Consider the following 23,278-nt stretch of genomic DNA (forward strand, 5'->3'; position numbering starts at 1 on the left):
GTGTATGTTTAAGATTTTGCACCCACCGGGATCAAATTTTGGTGGGTTTTGTGAATTGGGCATCGAGTTTCTGATGCTTTTAGAGAAATGGGTTGCCAGTAATGTTTTGATATTTCAATAGTTGGACTTGTGTGGTTGCATGCGTTTTTTGATTTCTGCTGGATTTAGCTAGCTGGGTTGTGCTATTAATATGTTTGTTCTCCAACTTTCTTACGATTTAAGTGCTTTTAGGTGAAGTACAGTCCGAGCTGCCAAACGAGGCCATAGGATGCGTTTGTTTAAGTCTCACTGGACTGGATTGGATTAAAAGCTAGTGAAGTCCCATGTTTGTTATTGGAAGGGACTAGTTTTAATGGGCTTAGCTCTCACTCACTCCGACTACCGACCTCTCTAAACGGTCTTAGCTAGTCCTCCCGCAAACCATGGGACTGCTAAGACCACATCTTTTGCATCCTCGTCTTCTCTCTCGCGTCCTTCATCTCTGACTGACAACTCATATCACGTCCTCGTCATCTTTGACTCCTCAATTTGCAGAGATGGCCAACTCGATCGTCAGCCACAGCAGCTACAAAACAAAAACCAAATTGCAGTTGCAGAGAGCTCCGACTGTGGTGAAAACCTTAGAGGAAGATCCTACTCTGGCTGCAGTCGATTTACCTTCAAGCTCGCCCGGGTTGACGCCGATCTGCATGACCCAACCTCGAGGAGGTGAGATTTTTTACTAGTCGGTCTTGGTTCATGACCCAGACTTAAGTCAGGATCGAAATCAGAGTGTCGTTGTTGGGTATACAAGGAACGCAGCTGCGATTTCAATTTCAATTGAAATTGAAATTGAATTTTTTATTGTTTGTGTTTTGGGAGCTTTATCGATTCAAATGGAGGAGAAAGATGTGGTTGCAAGTAGTGGAATTTGGACGAAGAGCTTTATCAATTGAAATGAAGGAAAAGCTGTGATTGGAATGTATGTAGTTTGGACGGAAAAAAAAGGAGAGGGAAGAGAGGTTTTAGGAGTGTTCTAGAACAGGACAAAGAAATAGAAAAAGAAAAAAGAAGAATTATTTTTATTATTTTTATTATCCTACTTCTTAGGCCGACACTGCATCAAACGTTTCACTAAATTAATCTTACTTAGTCTAGTTCAAGTCAGTCCAGCTTAGTCTCTGAAACTAGTTCAGTCCAAGATAGTCCGATGAAACAAACGCACCCATATTGTATTATAGATCCTACATTTATTAGAGAGTTAATTAGTGTATCGGGACGTTAACGCTTGTATACCAAGATGTGTTCTCAGTGTGCTAAAGAATTTCTCCTGTTGGAGATGCTGTCAGAGCTTTGAAAAGTCTTCAAGTCGTCATCGTTGGGGTTTGCAATTTCCACCTAAACGACTTCCTTTTCAAAATTCCACGTTTACGATGGTAAATGTATTTATTTGGTTCACCTGATGCTTCGTCTTCCAATATGATTCAAATGATCTACAATAAATCAATAGAACTTATTGAAATCACCTTTAAACTTTTCATCTGCCAAAGAAACATATTGTTTTATAAATAGACTCCATTTTCATTTAGCCAACATTCGTTCTGTGTCAACGCTGTAATAATGTGTAAGTTTCTTAGACTAAATTGTCAAGCGAGTACTCAGACTGAATCAGTTCAAACAGATCAACAACACAATAATATACAATTCAGAAAGGGAAAAACCATGAAATTAAAGATCAAACCTTTTTGTACCTGTTATGGGCCACCATTTTAAAGAAAGAAAAAACCATCAGTCCAGAGGTGCATGTTACGGGCCATCATTCAATGTCAAGTATATTTTTTTTTGGGTATTATCCACACTTACTACTTTTATCTTTTACATACTCTTCCTAATATTTAGCAGTTGAACCGAATGAATTGAAAAAATCAACAGATAAAAATTAATAATAGTGTATGAGACATAAAAAGAAGCGTTTAAATAGCCCTACTTTTTTTTAATACGAGTAACATGCCACATAATAAACAAACAAACTTGTGGTTAACAAAAATCTAACTTAAAACACGCCCCTAAAAGTATCAATCTCAATCCTTAACTAGGAAGAAATTTGTGAGTGCGATTCCAACGCTTTGAAATTTTAAATATAAAATTTTCTTACTTCCACTCTCAGGTAACATCTCCTTGTCAAAAGCTAGGGAGAATATTTCAAAAGTAGGAGTTTACGAAGAGTCTGTTATCTTATATTTTATAATATTAACACATAAATTGACGTCGTGAGATGGCAAAAAATCTACGAAGAGTCTCACTTTAAAAGTGTCATTGACATATCTCTTTTTTTTTTTTTTTTTTTTTAATATTAACACATAATTTAGTATGACGTTTTTCATTCGATTATTAATGAAAGTCAAACATATTTTCTTAATGGGAATGGATCGGGTGATATTACTCATTAATTTTAACCGATCGAGTTTGGGTCGTATTATATTATCATTCATTTTAACAGATTTGACACAATATGATCCATTAAGATATCATGTATATCACGAAAACGACACGAACACGACAAATACGCCACAATTGCCAAGTCTAATTTTAGCTTTAGCTTTTCAAAAAGGGCACTTGTCATGCAATGTCAATATATTTTTTCTGTGTGGTGCAATTCACATACCCATTTTTACTTCTCACACAGTCCTCTTAATTTTTGGCCGTCAGATCAAATAAATTAAATAAGATCAATACATAAAAACTAGCAAAAATGTGTGCGAAGAAAAATGTGTAAGATCCCACATCGCCCAGAGGAGTGATCCTTATATGTATATTCTCATCCCTACCTAGCACGAGGCCTATTAGGAGCTCACTGGCTTCAGGTTCCATGGGAACTCCGAAGTTAAGCGAGTAGCGCGCGAGAGCACTCCCATGATGGATGACCCACTGAGAAGTTCTTGTGTGAGTTCCTAGAAACAAAACCGTGAGAGCGTAGTCGAGCTAGCCCAGGATGTGGTGGACCCCGAGCCGGGATGTGACAAAATGAGTGTGTGAAGAGCACTACTTTTTTTTAATATGAGCGCTATGCCACATATTAAACAATCAAACTTGTCGTTAACAAAAATCTAACCTAAAACATCCCACTTAAAAGTAACAATCTCAATCCTTAACTAGGAAGAAACTAGTGAGTTGGATTCCAATGCTTTGAAATTTTAAATATAAATTTTTATTACTTTTAGGTAACATCTCCTTATGCAAAGTTTATGAAATTTTTTCAAAAGTAGGACTATTTATAAATTCTGTGTCATCTCATATTTTATTTGCAAATTTTTATAAACTTGGCATGATAATTGACGTTAAGCTGTAAACTAATAGAGAGTATGGAAAATTCCATTTTTTATTTTATAGGATAAAGAATTCCAATTTAAGAGAGTCTATTTAGCATTGTTTTTTTAATTAACCAATAATTTCAAATCTACTGCAGCATTCCTGTTATGAAAAGATAAAGTTGTGAAACAAAGCAATCACTTTACTTCCTCACACTTTACTTTTTATCACTATATTTTCTCTCCAAACTCGATGATCTTCCTTGTGTGCATTCGTATATTTCATCCATTACTTCAGCCCAATTCAACCCAGAAAGGTTTGTTCTTCAAGTTTCATGTTTTTTTTTTTTTTCCTGGTACGGTTAAGTGTACTTGAGATGTTGAGTTAGGATTCTCATTAATGTTTGTGGGTTACATATTCAGATTTTGCATGTTGGAAGGTTGAAGGAGTTTTTGAACTAAGGTAATTAAGAACCTCTTATTTGTTGTCTTATTTACTTTTTAACATGTTGGATCCTATATTACTAGTACTTATACCGTTTCTTGTGATCAATCCAAGCTTTTCTACGCAAAATTGTTCCCTTTATCAGGAAGGTTGATACTTCAAATTTCATATTACATAAAATGAAAAAGAAAATAACGTCATATTGCGGGCCTTTTGGTTTGGTTTTTAGGTCTTGATTGCTTGAGACATGAGGAAAATATATAGGGAAAGTGACGCGAGAGGGGAAGAAATAAGAAAGAAAAGATGAAAATAAAATCTTCAAAATGAAAATGAAATGCTTTTTGTTTCAACTCTCCCGAAATATATCCCTTCTATCACTAACTGAAACCAAAAACCAAAAATAACATGGTTATCAAACGGTCACAATTCTAAAAAAGATTATTGGAAATCTTCTGAGAAGGATTTGTGAATTTTTTTTTTTTTTAACATTTTTTTTTTCCAGAGAATTCAATAAGATGGTTTTTTTTTTCAATCTTTTAGTATCATATTTGTTATCTGCTAGAAGATTTTCAGATAAAAATACGGTCTGCCGGTTTTCGATAATCTGTTTCCTATAGCTTAAGCTATTTTTTCCGCAAGATTTTATCTCTTTCCCAGTAGTTGATTTGTATTTTGAAGCTTCTTTCGTGTTTGAGGAGGGAAATAAATTAACATCGGCACGGACTACACAGGCTTTATTTCGGTTGTCATTATCCTACAACAAATATTTGTGACAATTGCTTACTGAATTTGTTCAACAACAGGATAGCTAGCCGACTTTATGCTTTCTTTCAATCATGGCTGAAAAAAAGGCTGCGTTGAATGAGGATCTCGAAAATGTTATTACCTTGAAGGCCTTGGTGGACATGGGAAATAACAAAGTTATCTTCGTAGAGTCCGACGGTGATTTTATTGATGTTATCTTCAGTTTCTTGACAATGCCCATGGGAAGAATTGTCAGGCTTGCCTGTAAATCTTCGGTACCGGTGGAAATAGGTTGTATGAGAAATTTGTATCAGAGTATTCAGCAATTTAATGTGCATAAGTTCCGGTCAGTGGCAAGTGGACTTATGTTGTTACTTCCCTGCAATGCTGCTGATTGTCAGTGCAAGAACCTCAAGTTGAAAATTGACAAGGATGTGCCGACACGGTACCTTTTGTGCTCTGATGATTGCTTCTTAAGTTATTATAGAGATATCCGTTGTCCTTCCTGTGGATCTCTTTTTAGTCGGGGGACAGATTTTCCAGTGGATAATACTCAAGTTGGAGGCGTCTTTGTGAAAGGGCAACCCCGGCTGATAATTACCGATGATTTACAGGTCATATCCCCAGTAAGTGCATTAAGCATTTGTTTGTTTTCGAAGCTAGGGGTCACAGATTCTAAATTTACGGAGGAGTTGACGTTCAATATGGGAGTTCAGGAGGTATTTCTTTCTTGTGGGGTGTGCCTTCAATATTTTTTTTTTTTATCAACAACAATACAAGTGGTTTCTAACTAGCTTGATGTTTTTTTTCCAGGCTTTGAATTTGCTTATGCATTCGTTTGTATCAAAGACACCGTTGACTGAAATTCTTCTGAAAAACGAACAAATACCAAGTTTGGGAGATGTACATTCCAGTCAAGGAATATCGATTCATTCTCAGATGCATGGCGACACAATCGATGAGGAAGAGAAAAACATTTCTCTTAAGCTTGTAGTTAGCAAGTCTAAAAAGATTGTTTGTTATGCAGAAGCACAAGAGGATTTTGTTAATCTACTCTGCAGTTTCTTGACTCTCCCACTTGGGTTCATATTAGAAAAGATGCAGAATGTTTCATGGAAGGGCTGTCTCGGTCAGTTGTACAAGAGTGTCGAAGATTTTGATGAGCAATACTTGAAGTCAAATTTCCACAAGGAATTGTTGGTTAATCCAAAGCTTGCACCTGGTTTTCGATACGAGAAAACTCTGTTAGGAATCGAGGAGACGTCCTTTTATTATGTTAAGTCTAAGTTAACTACTGATAAGTCCTGTATTCCTGATAATACTTCAGCGGAGTCAGTTAAACTTAATGTTGTGGATCCCAAATCTTATGAAGATAGAGATGAAAGTGCTCAGGGATTTCTGAAAGGACCTGCTACCTTCACAGTGACTGACAATCTAGTTGTAAGACCGTTATCTCTAATCCTTGAAATGTCTGTTCTTCAAGAATTGAAGGTACCTTTCACCGACATCGAGGACCATATCGTGCATGTGGGCAAGAGGGAGGTGAGTTGTCATTTATAATGTTTGATGTTCATCCACTAATGTTATGCTTTATTAGTTTATGTGGAATCTTTGTTACCAGATTTCATGTCCCTCTGAGATTTCTTTATGAATCATCGGCAACACAGATCACCTTGACTGATTCGTCATCTTATCCAACATCTCTAATCTGTCAGTAGACTTCCCTTGTTACGGTTGTTGATTTGCATCAGTCCACAATGTTATGTTATTGATTGCTCTAACCAACAAGGGTAGTCAATTGTTGGAAAATGATACCATAATCCCAAACAAGTAATCGAATACTTACTTGAGTCAATCCGTATGTCCACCTTCAAAATTGAAGGCATCCCATTTTGTGGACATGTAACATTAGTCATCTGTTTAAATTTCTTTTAACTTCAAAGTTCGTTACTTTTTGCAGGCGTTGCTTCTTTTGGTGGCCTCGTTTGTAGGTGATTCTGCTCTTACCAATACCTTCATTAGAGGGCTTGGGGAGCCAAAGCAAGAACAATAAGGAAGGATTGGTCACACAAAGAAGAGCTTGCTTTTGTTGTTACTGCATAAGAACTCCACAGTATTCCTATTTATGAGATTAAATTTTATTTACATGGTAACATTTGGGTTTGAGATAAAATGAAAATTTTGAGATCTGGTTGCGAAGGGTGTTTGGACCTGGTTGGCTTTAGCCAGTTTCGGTTTGTTTCTGTCGAATTTGTATGGTAAAAGGCTGCCGAACTATTATGATAAAGATCAGTTGTATCTAGGCGAACCTTGTGATAATGTTCAGCTCTGTACTAATATTGTACGTATTGTAGATCCTACTTTTATTAGAGAGATAGTTAGTGTATCGGGACGTTGACGCTTGTGTACCAAGACTTGTTCTCAGTGTGCTGAAGAATTTCTCCTATTGGAGATGCTGTCAGAACTTTGAAAAGTCTTCAAGTCATCGTTCGGGTTTGCAATTTCTACCCAAACGACTTCCTTTTCAAAATTCCACATTTACGATGGTAAATGTATTTATTTGGTTCACCTGATGCTTCGTCTTCCAACATGATTTAAATGATCTACAATAAATCAAGAGAACTTAATGAAATCACCTATAAACTTTTCATCTGCCAAAGAAACCTATTGTTTTATAAATAGACTCCATTTTCGTTTAGCCAACATTCGTTGTAGGTCTTATCCTTAGAATCCATGGCTACTAATCCTACTATTTGCGTGAAGGCCTTGGTGGACAAGGGAAGTAACGAGGTTATTTTCGTAGAGTCTGGTAATGATTTGGTTGAGACTCTCTTCAGTTACTTGATAATCCCCATGGGAACAGTTATCGAGCTTGCTCGTATACATTCAGATCCTGCGGTCATTGGCTGCATGAAAAACTTGTACGCAAGTGTTGAGAGTATTGGGGAAGAGGAAATTTTGGGTAACATATTTAAGGACTTGTACATTCATAATGTTAGGCCGCTGCGCTACTATGTGTTTTGATTCCGGACCATGCAAGTTCTTGAGTTATGAATCGGGTGTCAAGTGCCATCATTATTTCTTCCATAATCAACCAATCATGTACCGGGAGAAGAGTCTTTCAGTGGGGGCTTCTCAAGATGGAAGTGACTTTATAAAAGGGCGACTCTTGCTTACAATTACTGATGATTTACAAGTGTTTTCCCCAAGTGCATCAAACGATTCAGTGTTTACTCAGCTTGGAGCCATCGACGTGAATGCTACGGAGTTCACTTTTAATATCGGAAGTGATGAGGTATTAATTAATTGTTCACTACGACTTATGTTTACGCTACTGATTTTATCACTATTCGGTTAGAGTGTATATGAAGGGAAGAGGAGTGTCAAAATTGCTAGCTGTTTTTTGTGGTTGTTTCTGACCTGGTTTTTCTTTTCCAGATTTTGAACTTGCTTATGACCTCTTTAGTATCAAAAGCACCTTTGATTGAAACCCTTCTAAAGCATAAACAAGAACCAAAACTGAGCAGTAGCATTCCCAATCAAGCAATACCTATTGAATCTCAAATTTTATTTGGTGACACGAAGTGGTATGAACTAGGCAAGGTTTCTGTTAAGCTTGCCATCAGCAAATCAAAGAAGACTGTGTGTTACGCAGAAGCAGGGGAAGATTTTGTTGATTTACTGTTCAATTTCCTATCTCTGCCACTTGCGTTTATAGTGAAAAACATGAAAGAGGGCTCCTTGAACGGTTGCATTGGTCGGTTGTACAAATCTATCCATGATTTTGATGTTCAGTACATGAACTCAATTTACCACAAGGAAATGCTGCTCGATCCCAAACTTGTTCCTCGTTTTTGCTTGGATGAGTCTTTTAGGAACTGAGGAGATCTCGTATTCCTATGTGGATGACAAGTTGATTAATAATAGATCCCTTCTGCGTTCTAATTGTTCATCACCGGAGTCATATAAACTCACAGTTGTTAATCCGAAACCCTATTTCAATCAGAATCGAAGTAGTGATCGTGGATCTTTCTACTGCATGTTCTTAAATCTTCTAATGTGCCTTTGACAGGTATTGAGTATCAAACTGTGCATGTTGGTACGAAGGAGGTGAGTTATCATATCGTTCATTCCACTAAAGCAATTATTGGTTTTAAAATGTCGGTTCAATCACTTAGGTTCAATCACGTCTTCTAAGAAACACCTTTTAGCTTCATATATTGTTGAATGAATGGTTTTCCTGTTGTGTTTGGCTCAAATACTTATGAGTTGGCAACAATTTTGATAGTGTAACTTTCTGAGTGCTACAGGGAAATGGCAGCAGCCACTTTGTGTTTGGCTTTCGGTTGTGGCATGGAAGTCTTGTTTCAAGAGAAGACATGGTGACTGCCACAAGCAAAGTTGGAAGCAAGCAAGTCTTGACTTTGTGTTGGCTTGCACGCAATTGTGCATGGTTTATTTTCTATGCATTAAATGGCAAATGGACAAAAAGTTGTACTCTATAAGCTAGGTATAGGAAAGGGTGTTGCCGTTTGAGCTTAAGATTTTCTTGGTCTTGGTTGTTGGCATAATTGTCAGTGCATGACTATATGTAAGGGAAATAGTTATGCATTGAGTGAGCATCCGGAGGAGAACACAAAGGATAGAAAACAGAGTGAGAGTGAGAAACTCTTGGGGTGGAGTGAGGCTCTGGGGAAAATTATGTGAGTGTACAAGGGATTGGGGTTTGGGTTATGTCGATTTAACTCAAACTGTATCTTGTACTAGGTATTCTTTTAGTGAAGAGTAATATCGCGCCGAGAACGTAGGTAGGATTTTTGCTGAACCTCGTAATTCTCTCGGTGTCTAAATTTCTTGTATTTTAAACTGTTCAACTGTGGGTTTGTAATTTGATGAGATAATCTAAATTTGGTTTTGCACTGACCGGCCAAAGCACAACATTTCCATCTTGAAACATTCAACTCTAATCCTCTATTGACTGTCCTTAGCTGAACTGCGTGCATACACTATCTGTGTGTCTATTAGTTCTTAAGTTTCAAGTCATCTGTTGATCGTCTCTTGAATTTGTTTCTTGTTGCAGGCTTTGTCTCTTTTGGTAGCATCTTTTGTTGGTGAATCTGCTCTATCCAATGTCTTCCTGAGGAATCGTGGGGAGCCGAAGCAAGAACAATGAGAAGGGATTTTGGTTATACGAATAAAAGTTTGATTTTGTTGTAGAATTAAGGTTGAATTTCCAACTAAAAGATGTGCTGTGATCTGTGAACCCATATGGTGATGGTCCTTTTGAGTTTTTCTGTAGAAAACCCTAATGTTTTGAGTTTTCTGTATTAAAAAAAAAAAAAAAAACCCATCGTTTTCAATATCCTAAATTCAAATGCGTACGTGACTTGAGATCAAATGCATATAGAGACATATTGTTGCTTCCTGCAATGCCTTTGAATGTCATTACAAACCTCAAATTTAAAATTGACAATGATGAGCCAACACGGTACAATGAACAACAAGATGATCTTGAACAATTAAATGATAACGAAGATGTTGATATTCAGCCTCAAAGAACATGAAACAAGTCATGTTCATAAGGGGTGAGAGAATGAATTCAGCTAAGTTACATAATGAGCTAGCCATAATAATAGGTAATTGAATCCTACCGTGCCATCGATAACTTCATAATTTCCCTATTATCTATCAATTAGCTAAATACGCATGTCTGGGTTTAGCCAAATTGACTAGAGCACAATGCTCCCAAAAGTTCGATTACCCTTTCACGTAGTTTAAATGAATTCAGTGTGATTATTTTATTTTCTATCAAAATAAAAAGTATATACATAAAAAAGTCAAAGTTTATGTGGATGATATGATCGTCAAGTCACTTGAATAATCTTTTTTACCCTAATACAACACAAGTGACACAACAACCCTTTATACAGAATCATGCAAACAGATTTATGTGACTACTTTCAATTCCTTAAGAGAATCAGCCAAGATTATTATTTACCGGTGCGTGTTTTGCCAAAATGGTTTACACGGTTACACTATATTATGTGGCTTTTACAGCAAGCAATGAAAAATGACTTGATTAAGTATTAAGAGTACTTGCATTCAAATTCTCTTCAAATCTCGCAGTTTGGAGCCAACGGACCGAGAAAATCATTCAAGAGAGGGAGAGAGAACCAAGCCCTTGATTTTTGTAAGGTGTGTCAGTGTGATAGGCTAATGGGAGCCGTAGAATTTCAAATGAATGGCCAGAATTTCTCGGTCTGTAAACTCCAGACTGCAAGATCCAAAGAGGATCTTGATTCTGGGTTTATGTCCTAGTGTGATACCTTTATCTTCGAGATGGCCCTACGGGAATTTCAACGATCATTCGTCGTGCTAGTACATTTTTGGCATAATCTAGGGTTAGCTTTACAAGTTCTATATTTTACAAGTTTGAAATGAAGAGGACTGGCTTTTGACGTGCCTTAGTGGGCGTGGTGAATGATGCACGTATGAAATAGAAAGTTTGTACGTAGCTATATATCACTATCACCAGCAAAACATGGAAGTTTCCATGTTCTTTCCCACACGTGGATATGACGGTTTTCTTTGTGCACATTGACATATTATCTATCAATGTTATCGACGTATAAGCAATATTATATCGACACTCCTTTTTTATCAGGTGACCTGCTCAAAGAGAATCGTTCACAAGTAAAAACCAAACTCATTTTTGCGATATTAAAATTGAGTATTTTGTCGATTTTTCTCTTAAACTTGTACTCCGTATACCCCTTGGAACTTTTATTTGGAGTAAGTTTTCTCCTAAACTATTATAAATGCATTTACCTCTACATCGTCTTTTTCCACATTTCATATAACTTAATCTTCATTAAAAATGTCATATATCAAGAAGGAAAAAAAAAAAAAAACATATAACAATAAGAAAAGACAATAGAAAATAACATTTGGTGACATGCTTGTGACTTTTATTGATGGAAAATTAGATGAAATATGGTAAATGATTTACCGTAAATATGAGGATAGAAGTGCAAAATTAGCCATTTGCAATATTTAAGAAAAGAAATTGACCAAAATAAAAGCTTATGAATCAAATTGGCAATAGAGTACAAATTCAAGTTGAAAATCGATGAAATACTCATCAAAATACACATTTTCTCTCCTATGCAGTGGGTCGTGTGTGCATGAACGGTCCATGGCCAGGTCGTCAATATAATGATGCCATAAGGACACTCCAACAACAACAATCTATCATGCCACAACGACATCATAATGATACTCTAACAATTCAACGATAATGTAACGACACTGTCATGCACATGACCCGTTGTTACAATGTCATTATGACGTCAAATTGTAGTCTTAATGTTGTTATAACGTCATTACATTTAACCTAGATCATGCACAACCCATGCGCACAAAATTATTCCTCGTGAGAGAAAATCTGCATTAAAATATACCCACGTGGTTAAAGTTGAAAGACTTGAATCAGAAAATCAACAGCCCTCATGCCCCGGAGAAGACCCGAGATCCAAGCCCATCAAAATCCATCCAGTCAAATACTTCACACGATCCACAACAATCCAACGATCCGTTGCACGGAGATTCCATGCACCCCAAAGGAACGCTCCCGCAACGTCAAATAAAAAATATTATAAAAAGTTGCTGAAAACTCCAAGCTAAAAATCTATATTTAAGCATCCGTGTCTTCCCTTCCCCGCTACCAGCACCTTCCTTCGCTTTGACTCCATTACAAAACTGCAGGTTTGCTCCCAAGCACTCTCTCTCTCTCTCTCTCTCTCTCTCTCTCTCTCTCCCTCTCTCTCTTTCTCTCTCATCACTGAGAGCTCCATCAGTAAAAAAATAGAACTGGGTTTGTTTTCAATTCTCTAATTTCGTTGAGTTTTCGTCGCTAAAAGTTGATGTTTTTTGTGTTTTTCTTCAACGGAAGGAGATGATCGAGCTGTAATCGGTTCTTTTGAGGAGAGAGCAGCAATGGAGATTTTGGGTATCGCCAATTCCAAGGTTACGGGAAAGTACAGAGGTTTGTGGGCTAAATTCGTAATTTTGATCCTTCTGTGTAGTAGCGGAGGAGCAGTCTCCGGTTCAGAGTATTTGATCGGTCTCGGGAGCTACGACATCACGGGGCCGGCCGCCGATGTCAACATGATGGGGTACGCGAACACGGAGCAGGTCGCTGCCGGAGTCCACTTCCGGTTGCGGGCTCGGACGTTCATTGTGGCGGAGCCGCAAGGGAACCGGGTGGCGTTTGTGAATCTCGATGCTTGCATGGCGTCGCAACTTGTGAAATTGAAGGTGGTCGAGAGGTTGAAAGCAAGGTAAGCCATTTGTATGACTAATTTTGGAGCTGAGCTGCAGCTGTTCAGAGTGTATTAAATTTTATAGTTAGAATTAATTTGATGGGTAATTTTATAATTCATGTTATTTGATATGTTGCTAATCCCTCATAAAATCTTTTGCAATTTGTTAATTGGTATCAAGTGTATGCAGTTTGTTTCGAGGGCGATTCATCTTTTTCGGGTATGTGATGGAAATGGTACTGGGTTTTTGTTTGGCAGGTATGGGGATTTATACACCGAAAAGAATGTAGCTATTAGTGGAATTCACACCCACGCTGGCCCGGGTGGTTATCTCCAATATGTGGTGTATATTGTGACATCTCTTGGATTCGTGCGTCAGTCGTTTGATGTTCTTGTTGATGGAATTGAAAAAAGTATTACTCAAGCTCATGAAAATCTCGCACCGGGATCAATTTTTGTTAATAAGGGTAAGTTGGAGAGTCCTGGTCATTTTTTCTGGTTCTTTTTAAATACTAGCGACTGAATTCTAATGTACGTTTTGGTTCCTTACAGGGGAAATTTTGGACGCTGGTGTAAATCGCAGTCCCAGTGCTTATCTCAGTAACCCTGAAGCAGAGCGCAGTAAATACAAGTATGATGTCGATAAAGATATGACTCTTCTAAAGTTTGTTGATGATCAATGGGGTCCAGTGGGCAGCTTTAATTGGTTTGCGACTCATGGAACTTCCATGAGCCGTAGTAACTCATTGATTAGTGGGGATAACAAGGGTGCTGCTGCACGATTTATGGAAGACTGGTTTGAAGAGAATGGTGCTAAAAGTGCATACTCTCATGAATTTGCTGCCGATGGAATCCCTCGAAGAGTCTCAAACTTATTTTTTGACCGTCATGACAATCGTGAGTTATTCCTCAGTTGCATTTAATTACCTAATGTTAACATAAAATTGATTTTTGGTTATTCTGAAATAGCTGAATTGAACTATACATGCTAACATCCTCTTTAATGTGTCATGATATTTGTTTGGGATGTTAATATTGATTTTCACGTGCGTGATTTTTAAGCTAACTGTTTTTCATGCTGATGTTTGGTTGATGCCGCCTATACATATATGATGCACATGGTACTGAAAACTGAGCATGGTTGACTTGTCCAGTTGCCTGTGGATGTTTCCCTTTATAATTGAGGAGAACCAATGAACTGAAATTGTGTTATAAGAAGATTTTTCAAAACAAACCAAGTATGCAAGAGGAGTTGCTCTCAAAATCATAGATATCATTTGATGTGTTAATAGGATCCCTTCCCCTTCAACTTTCTACCTTAAATGTTTTTTATCTGTGCTTGTTATAAACATATTTCACATAGTTTGAAGGAGACTTTGACGCATTTACATGTTATATGTTTGGTTTCACTGTACATTCAGAACTATGGTGAAACTTGCTACCAAAGGTGTAGAAGTAAGATTGTGTTGAGTCATCATATTACTTTGGTCATGAGAACAATAAGAAAGGGAGTAGAAATTGCTTATTTGTTTTTCTTTCTGATTCAGACCATGAGTTACTAGAGCTTGCTGCATCCTTTCAGTCTCGTCCTGGTAAGCCAGCAACCAGGACCTTGAGTGTTGCAAGACGTGTCAGGGGTGCACTAAGGCAGGCGGACAAGCCTCAATTTGTTTCTGCATTTTGTCAATCGAACTGTGGTGATGTAAGCCCCAATGTTCTAGGCGCTTTCTGTACAGACACTGGGTTACCTTGTGAATTTAATCACAGTACCTGTGGTGGGAAGAATGAGTTGTGCTATGGCCGTGGACCAGGGTATTTCTTCCTCTGCGCACATATATCTTTAGTTACCGACATGTGTACATATGGTTATGGTTTATGACGCCTGTGCGAATGCTAAATTGCATCTTGTACATGACATTACAGCTACCCAGATGAATTTGAAAGTACACGTATAATTGGTGAGAGGCAACTCAAAAAAGCTGTGGATCTTTTCAACAAGGCATCTGAGAAGTTGAAGGGGAAAGTTGACTATCGTCATACTTATGTAGACTTCTCCCAACTTGAAGTAACGCTTCCCAAAAAGGGAGGAGGTTCGGAGGTGGTAAAAACATGTCCTGCTGCAATGGGGTTTGGATTTGCTGCTGGAACCACTGATGGACCTGGGGCTTTTGATTTCACGCAAGGCGATGATAAGGTAACATGTAAATGCAATATTTCATATGTAGTGCATGTTCTATTCTCCCCTTATAATTTCAAAGTAACTAACTTCCATGGTTATTATGTTATATCAGGGAAATCCATTCTGGAGGTTGGTGCGCAATGTACTTAAAAAGCCAGGCAAGGAACAAGTGGAATGTCAGAGTCCAAAGCCAATCTTGCTTGATACTGGTGAAATGAAGGAACCATATGACTGGGCGGTAGGTTGCAATTTCTGCGGACATACTTCTTTGGACAAAAATGTTGCAAGATATGAAAACTCCGTAATGGTTGGATCGTATAGTATCTCATTAAAACCTCTTAAAACCCTCCGTAGCTGTGTAGTTCACCTGTTATATTAGATAGTTGAGGTCCGTATCTTATGCAAGATCATATCTGATTCATGTTATATTTGAGATAGGAAATGGCAGTTCCTGTTTTATCTGTTTGGATCATCTGCATAGCCAAGATAAATCCAAATTATCTTTAATGTATAGGCGCATTTGAGTTGTATTCTGTATGAGTTACAAAACTATGCTTGGTAGATATCTTCTGGATGATATTTGCCGTGAGAGATTAATGATTTAGTGTATTCAAATAACTCTTTCTCCCTGGTTTATGCAGCCTTCAATACTTCCAATTCAGATCATCCGAGTAGGACAGCTTGTCATTCTCAGTGTACCTGGAGGTAGTATCTTGTCCATCTTTTTATAAAACAAACACTAGGAATTAGTATTTAACGTTTTCAACTGAGGTTCATGCCTAAATACCTTCATTTTTTAATGTGTTGTCTGAGTTTTCTGCATTAATAATTAAAACCAACCTATGAATACCCCATATTTCAGAAAATAGTAGAGGGGCTAAACAATGCTGTTGCAGTAATTTTCTAAGCACCACATTATGCATTCACTGTCCTCATTCATTTATTCTTTCCTTGTTCATAAGTTACAGTTGCTTCTGGACAAACTAAAGTTCCTCTCTTTCCTTCAACTGGTCAACTTTTTATATGGCTCCTAAAGTTTCTGATGGTTTTGTTTTAGAATTTACAACAATGGCCGGTAGGCGCCTCCGTGATGCTGTGAAGTCAGTACTGACTAGTGGTGGTAATGGCGAAAATGTTCACGTTGTTATAGCTGGATTGACTAATACATATTCACAGTATATCACTACCTTTGAAGAGTATCAGGTGCAGAGATACGAGGTCAGTTCCTAGTTTCTTGAAATGATGAATTGCTAATACATTCTAAAAAGAGTAACTGAGAAAATATCACGGATAGATTAAATAAAATGAGCAATGAACTCATACTCTAAACGTTTTTCTAGTAACCAGAATTCCAAAAACAATTTGATTTCACCTTTTTCTCGTTAACTTTGTTTTTTTATAACTTCTATTGTAGCGTTATGAATCAAAATTCATAAATTGCTGTATTTGTGTTGGGAATGTCATATTTTAATATATGTTCACTATTTAACCTGTTGTGCTTCCCAGGGTGCCTCCACTCTGTATGGGCCACACACGCTCAGTGCCTACATTCAGGAGTTCAAGAAGCTTGCTACCGCTCTCACCAGTGGCAAATCCATTGCAGAAGGTCCACAACCCCCAGATCTCCTTGATAAACAAATAAGCTTACTTACACCAGTTGTGATGGATGCAACCCCTCGTGGTGTTAGTTTTGGGGACTGCAGCTCCGATGTTCCTCAAAACTCCACCTTCAAGAGAGGCCATGACATGGTGACAGTTACCTTCTGGTCTGCTTGCCCTCGGAATGACCTTATGACTGAAGGTACATTCGCCCTTGTGGAAATTCTCCATGGAGAAGATACTTGGGTTCCAGCTTATGACGACGATGATTTCTGCCTGCGGTTTAAGTGGTCAAGACCCGCCAAACTTAGTACCAGAAGTCAGGCAACCATAGAATGGAGAATTCCTCAGTCTGCAACTCCCGGTGTATACAGAATTAGACATTTTGGTGCCTCAAAGAGTTTAGTGGGATCCATTCGCCATTTTACAGGTTCATCTAGTGCCTTTGTGGTAGCATAAGATGGCGTATATTATCTGTAACTTCATACGCGAATACTTGGTAGTATTTTGTGCTGATTATACGACCGAGTAGTTACCATGGACTCTTTATCTCTTGCGTGTACAGAGAGCATCTCGTATTCCTTCCTTTGTAGTTTGTACTATGTTGCCGTGTAATGATGACGTTGTTTGTGCGGCGTATATTATCTGTAACTTCATACGCAAATACTTGGTAGTATTTTGTGCTGATTATACAACCGAGTAGTTACAATGGACTCTTTATATCTTGCGTGTACAGAGAGCATCTTGTATTCCTTCCTTTGTAGTTTGTACTATGTTGCTGTGTAATGACGACGTTGTTTGTGCAACGTAAATTTTATACTACTTTCTTGCTGTTTGCTAAATCTCGAAATTTGGTATGCAAATGTGAAATGCCGTTTGAGAATCCAACAATTTTTATTCTCTTTGTGGGAACGTGTGGGATGGGGATTCTCGTCCGATGCTCTTTGCAGGAATTTTAGGGATCCTCGCATCATGGCAGTAAATTTTACAATGCGGTCAGTTTTCGTTAGATACTATCTGTGTTTGATTTTAAATAAAAAAATTCAAAATAAATTCAAAATGATTTTTGATCGTACGATTACGATAAACGGTTAAGACGTGAGGATTCTTGGATCCAAATCTGGAACGTGTGGCCTTTCCATTCCTGTCTTCGGCGCAAAACAGAAATAAAACCAAAACGGCAAAGAAAGATGGATAAACGGCATGCTCTTTGGATTTGAAGTCGAACAAAGCTATATAAACGCATTTAGCAGCTCATCTCTCCAAATTTTCAAATTCTAGCCGTTTGTGAGCTCTCCCTCTCTAAAGTCCTCACCTCCCTCATTTCTCTCTCATTTCTTCCAAGCAAACCCTAAAACCGCAGCTTCTCTCTCCACATTTTCTCAAACCCTAACCTCCGTCTCTGCAAACCAAACCTTAATCTTCCATCATCAACCCCATAAGACCTCGCAGCCATGGATTTGCTGCAACACCAGAAGGGTAGCAGCACCGATCTTGGTGCCGACGCATTCAGAGGTAAACTTCTCGCCCTCCCTTGTCGATTCATGCTCTCAGGTTCACCGATTGAAATATGCCATACAAGAAAAATCGTCAAATGCTAATGCTTGTGTTGTTTCTTTTGCATGGACCTGAGATCCGTAAAAAAAAAAGCGACGATGGAAAACTGGAAATCGTAGATCCATCATTTTTGAAAGGTACAAAACGTGAATCCCTGCACTGAGTAAAGTTTGATCTGTGTCTTGTCTTTGAATGTGCAATCTGTAGAGCCCTAAGGACCCCAAACTTGAATTCTTGAATAAATTGAATCTGTGAAGTTTGCATCTCATGTGCCATGTTTGTGTTTGCAAGTCCATGGTATATTCGGATGCATATAAATTTTCACTGTCCTTCACTGTAAATAACTCATCTGTAAATGTATGAATCTGCTGGTGATTTTTTTTTTTTTTTTTAAATTTTTTTGAACTCTGAGTTTAATTTATGTGCTTGTTTCCAGTAAGAGAAAAATGGAAATGAACTCTTGGACCAAACTGGATTAAGCAATGTGGACCCTTCTGCACTTGGACCCGAACTTTAGAAAATGTATTAGGAATTTCGAAATGGTATGTAATTAATTTATGGGGTGGGAGTTAGTGGGTCTGAGTGCAGAAGCTTCATCAGAATCGCCATGGTATGATCTCTGAAAACCCCGCTTGTTAACTGATGTCTGCTTTGACTGCTTAGAAACATGCTTAGGGTTATATCTGTTAGATGTGCATGATTAGGGATGGCAGGAAACTTAGTCATGCAATGATAGGTTAGGACCTCATATCTGCTCGTCTGCTTTGGATTTTCGCCTTTAATTTCTGCCATATGATAGTACTAGAACTGTTGTGGTTGATGTCAATGTAGAATTGCTGCTGGATGCAGGATCCAGCCTATATTATCCGTCCGGGGCGATCTCGTTTGCCATATGTTTTGAAATCAACCTGCATATTCACCAATTTTTGCATGAGAAGCATGTTTGACAAACCCTTTTCCAATCAAGATTTATTTTCTGCAAGCAAATATGCAGGTTAAAAATTGTAACACAAAGATTTCGAAATCTACAAGTAAAATATGAAAGAGAAATAAATAAACAAAATGTTTTTGGATTTTTCAAATTTTCACTTTTTTTTTTTTTTTTTTTTTTTTTGTAAAGAGTCTGACTTGGTCATAGTCGAGGCGATTGGATATAGCCAAATAGATCTAGGGCTAGTGCAAACGGAAAGAGTTTAATGTGTGCCTAGTTAGGTGATTGGATACAGCCAGACAAATCTGATCCAATTGAACGAGGCAAGTGTAACAACTGAACGCGGCTGGTCCAACAACAAAACAGGGCTGATGCAAACAGAAAGAGTTTGATGAGGCCCTAGTTAAGGCAATCGAATATAGCTAAACAAACTTGGTCCAATTGAACGAGGTTTGTCTAACAATTGAACGGGGCCGGTCCAATAATCGAAAGGGGGGTCGATGTAAACGAAAAGAGTTTAATGTGGGCCTAGTTAAGGCGATCGGATTCAGTCTAATTGAATAGGGTTGGTTTAACAATCAAACTGGGTCGGTCCAACAATCGAATGGGGTTGGTCCAACTGTCGAACGAGGTCGGTTCAATAATCGAATGTGGTCGGTTCAACAATCGAACCCAACGAGGTTGGTTTAACAACCTAATGAGGTTAGTCTAACAGCCAAACGGGGTTGTTCCAACAATTGAACGAGGCTGGTCCAACAACCAAACTGCGTCGATCCAACAACCAAACAAGGTGAGTTCAACAACAACAGAAATACCTAGTCCCTAGCCGAGGCGATCGGACACAGCGAAGCAGACATGGTCTAACAATCAAACGGGGTTGGTCCAACAATCAAACAGGGTGAGTTCAACAATCGAACGGGGTCGGTCCACAATTGAATAGGATCGGTCCAACAATTGAACAAAGTTGGCCCAACAATTGAACAAGGCCTCTTAAATGGAAAGAGCTAAACAAACTCAGTCTAATAATCGAACAGGGATCGGTCTAACAATCGAATAGGGTTGATCCACAATCGAACGAGGTCGGTCCAACAATCAAAAGAAGCCGGTCTAACAATCGAATAGGGTTGGTCCAACAACCGAACAGAGTCTAACATGTGCAAACGGAAAGAGGCTAACCTGGTCCCAACCTAGGCAATCAGACACAGCAAAGCAGATGCGATCTAACAATCGAACGGGGTCGGTCCAATAATCGAACAGAGTCGTTCCAACAATCAAACAGGGTCCGTCCACAATTGAATGAGGTTGATCCAACAATTAAACAGGGTTGGCCCAACAATCGAACGAGTTTGGCCCAACAACTGAACGAGGCCTGCGCAAACGGAAAAAGGCTAACCTGGTCCTAGTCGAGGCGATCGGATACAGCCAAACAAACCCGGTCTAACAATTGAACGGGGGTCAGTCCACAATCGAACAAGGTCAGCTCAACAATCAAACAGGATCGGTCCAATAATCGAATTGGGCTAGCCCAAGAACCAAACAAGGTCGGCCCAACAACTAAATGGGGTCTGTGCAAATGGAAAGAGGCTAACTTGGTCCTAGCCAAGGCAATCATATACAAGTATACAACCAAACAGACCTTGTCTATTAATCAAACAGGGTCGATACATAACCGAACAGGGTTTGTCCACAATTGAACAGGGCCGATTCAACAAAATAGGGCTATACCAATCCAACTTGGTCTAACCCAACTAGCTCTGACCCAACCTAATCGTGGTTCGGCTCAACCCAATTATGGTTCGGCACAACCCAACAAGGTTCAGCCAAACCCAACGGCGTCCAGCCCCAACAAAACTGGCTTTAGGGTTTTAAGGTTCTCTTCCATAATTTTTTCGAGTCCAACCTACATAAAAAAAATTGTTCAGCGAGACCTTTGTTTGTAAAGTTTCCTTCCAGATAATAAGGAAGTTTGGAAGATATATTTTAGTTCTACTCATCATGTGTGGAAAATCATATTGATTGATGCAACAATATAAACTTTAGTAAGAAAGCCCCCTACATAACAATTGTTGATTGATCCAGTTTTCGTATCTTTCCAAAATTAAAATAACAAGTGCAGTTGGTTGTAAATCCTAGAACGTCGTTGCGCTTAATTTTTTCAAATTGGAGTTTTCCTATTTTATCAAATTTAGTAAAATTTCTTGATTTCATATGTCTACTCTATTTATAATTTGTTTTATGCATGATATGTGTATACCATAAACTATTAAATATCTATTCCACAAATTATTAAAATACATTTAACATGTGATAATGGGTTAATCTTAGTTTGTTGTCCTCAAGTTTCTTGATTCAATATTTGGTACATCAATTTTTTTTTTTATCTTAGAGTGATACTTGAAGTCAAAATTTTGAGACATGCATTCGTTAAGGTTGTTGTTAAGTCAGTCGTTAACTGGTGACGTGGCACTCATGTGAACAATGACTGGGTGTCACGTGTCAATATGGGCCTATGTGGATATTAAAAAATTTTAAAAAATTGAAATTCAAAATTCAAAAAACTTAATTGTTAAAAGTTACAAATTTATAAAATTAAGAAAAACTAAAACCCTAAGACTGTTTCGCATATTCCATGATCTATTTTCCCAACCCTCTACCTTCAATTCCTCTCTATGGTCTCTCTCGCTCCTCCCCTCCTCTTCCCCCGTCCCAAAACTCTCCCAACCCTCAATTCCCTCTTCCGTCCCTACACAAAACACACCTTATCATTTCTCTCCAACACCAGATCAAGTTATTGCAACTCTTGCCTAGAATCTCCTCGGCGAGGGTGGTGTGCAAAGACAGCAAGGGGTTAACGGTAGTCGACGAACACTTCGAGCGGGAGAATTGGGTCTGGTAACCAACAAACCCTAAACCTTCAAGAGCTAGTAAACTTAGTCATGACTTTGGTCCCTTCCAAAACGGCTTGCTTGGTGAGCTTACTGGGAAGCATGATCCTCGCGGCAGTTTAGATTTCTTAGCAAGTGATCGTCAGCTTCTTGTTGTACCTCACGAGCCTCAACGAATCTTGGGCAAGCTTCTCGAAGATGTCATTGATGAAGTTGTTCATGATTCTTATGGCTTTGCTGGAGATCTTGATGTGAGGGTGGACCTATTTCAATTTCTTCTTCGATTGGGCGCTGCGATATTGGGTCAGCAGTGGTGTCTTTGGCGAAGTGGAGAGGCAAATTTTGGGTGTGGTGGGTGAAAATAAAGGTTTGATTTCTGTGTGGGTTCTAGGTTTGGTGTGTGGGTGAAAATGGCGGTTTTGGGAGTTTGGAAGTGGATTGTCGAGAGGAGAAATGGGTGTGATTGGGATGTTGGCCTAAGAAAATAAAGGTGACAAGGTGGGCACTTCGGAGAAGATGGATGTGTGTGGGACGTAGAGGAAGGAAGGGGGGAGGTCGAACTCTTCCTCTGGGATGAAGACGACAGTTTGGACCCAGATTTTTTAATTCTTTTAATTTTTTTTATTTTTTAATATCCACGTGGGCCCATATTGACATATGACGTCCAATCATTGTCTACGTGGATGCCACGTTACCAGTTAATGGCTTACTTAACAGTGACCTTAACAGATGTATGAAAATGTTCAAAAATTTTGACTTCAGGTACCACTCTGGGATGAAAAAAACTTGATGTACCAAATGTTGAACCAAGAAACTTAAAGGTATTAAATTGAGATTAACCCAAAATTAATTATTCATCACAATTTAGTAAAATATAAACCTATAAATAAAGGATGTTATTCATTACAATTTAGTAAAAAGATAATAAAAAATGATGAAGTGGACAATCAGTGATGGACTTAACCAAATAAAATGGACTAAAACTCAATAACGGCTCACAAAATTGGATCTATGTCAAGTTTAGTCTTTATTCTTCTCTCTTTTACTACGGTTGTTTTACACCTCCGCTAATGAGCTTTCTAGCAGCAAGGAAAGGACTACAACAGCAGAGGATTCTCACAACGGCTGTGCTTCTTCGTCAAAAGAGGGCTTGGCGCTTTCTGTTACAAATAGTCATTCGCGACGACCTCAAGAATTTTTTTTCTTTCTTGCTGCAGTTGGAAAAAAATTCTAGATTTTTTTTGGAAATATTTTTATGTTTATGTCCTAAAGAAAATGAGGGAATAGTGTGGCTTGTACCAAACCAGTTTGCTCAATCACCTCAATTTTG

At 38.3% G+C, this 23,278-nt stretch overlaps 2 protein-coding genes, 1 long non-coding RNA gene and 1 pseudogene across 6 annotated transcripts; all 4 read left to right on the plus strand.

Moving 5' to 3' along the window:
- The first annotated feature begins 3,391 nt into the window (after positions 1-3,391).
- Positions 3,392-6,829, plus strand: LOC137716476 (uncharacterized). The gene is made up of 5 exons (XM_068455935.2): positions 3,392-3,604; positions 3,711-3,750; positions 4,536-5,195; positions 5,290-6,018; positions 6,437-6,829. The coding sequence occupies exons 3-5, from the start codon at positions 4,569-4,571 to the stop codon at positions 6,527-6,529; spliced, it is 1,449 nt and encodes a 482-aa protein (XP_068312036.2). The 5' UTR covers positions 3,392-3,604; positions 3,711-3,750; positions 4,536-4,568; the 3' UTR covers positions 6,530-6,829.
- A 277-nt stretch (positions 6,830-7,106) lies between these two features.
- On the plus strand, positions 7,107-9,734 carry LOC148698213 (uncharacterized; annotated as a pseudogene).
- Positions 9,735-12,130: 2,396 nt separating this feature from the next.
- Positions 12,131-17,417, plus strand: LOC137715455 (neutral ceramidase 1). 4 transcript variants are annotated; one of them, XR_015960969.1, is made up of 11 exons: positions 12,143-12,240; positions 12,428-12,815; positions 13,056-13,264; positions 13,350-13,694; positions 14,345-14,609; positions 14,721-14,991; positions 15,089-15,214; positions 15,618-15,681; positions 16,034-16,194; positions 16,483-17,171; positions 17,340-17,417. XR_015960969.1 is itself a non-coding variant. In XM_068454793.2 (10 exons), the coding sequence occupies exons 2-10, from the start codon at positions 12,472-12,474 to the stop codon at positions 17,032-17,034; spliced, it is 2,337 nt and encodes a 778-aa protein (XP_068310894.2). In that variant the 5' UTR covers positions 12,131-12,240; positions 12,428-12,471; the 3' UTR covers positions 17,035-17,417. The 4 variants fall into 4 exon arrangements, 2 of the variants coding, with proteins under 2 accessions (XP_068310894.2, XP_068310895.2); XR_015960970.1 differs by having other exon boundaries at positions 12,153-12,240; positions 12,431-12,815; XM_068454793.2 differs by having other exon boundaries at positions 12,131-12,240; positions 16,483-17,417.
- Positions 17,418-17,822: 405 nt separating this feature from the next.
- LOC148698214 (uncharacterized) lies at positions 17,823-18,880 on the plus strand. Its single transcript, XR_015960971.1, has 2 exons — positions 17,823-18,269; positions 18,569-18,880. It is a non-coding gene; the product is annotated as an uncharacterized LOC148698214 (long non-coding RNA).
- Positions 18,881-23,278: the final 4,398 nt, after the last annotated feature.

The sequence above is a fragment of the Pyrus communis genome, chromosome 3, assembly GCF_041283825.1.
Source record: "Pyrus communis isolate YQ-2024b chromosome 3, ASM4128382v1, whole genome shotgun sequence".
Taxonomy (NCBI): domain Eukaryota; kingdom Viridiplantae; phylum Streptophyta; class Magnoliopsida; order Rosales; family Rosaceae; genus Pyrus; species Pyrus communis.

Coding starts and splice junctions, on each gene's coding strand:
- LOC137715455 (XM_068454793.2), top strand. CDS start 12,472: ATGGAGATTTTGGGTATCGCCAATTCCAAGGTTACGGGAAAGTACAGA. Junction 15,215..15,617: donor AGGAACCATATGACTGGGCG/GTAGGTTGCAAT, acceptor TGGTTTATGCAG/CCTTCAATACTTCCAATTCA. Junction 15,682..16,033: donor CATTCTCAGTGTACCTGGAG/GTAGTATCTTGT, acceptor GTTTTGTTTTAG/AATTTACAACAATGGCCGGT.
- LOC137716476 (XM_068455935.2), top strand. CDS start 4,569: ATGGCTGAAAAAAAGGCTGCGTTGAATGAGGATCTCGAAAATGTTATT. Junction 5,196..5,289: donor TCAATATGGGAGTTCAGGAG/GTATTTCTTTCT, acceptor TTTTTTTTCCAG/GCTTTGAATTTGCTTATGCA. Junction 6,019..6,436: donor TGCATGTGGGCAAGAGGGAG/GTGAGTTGTCAT, acceptor TACTTTTTGCAG/GCGTTGCTTCTTTTGGTGGC.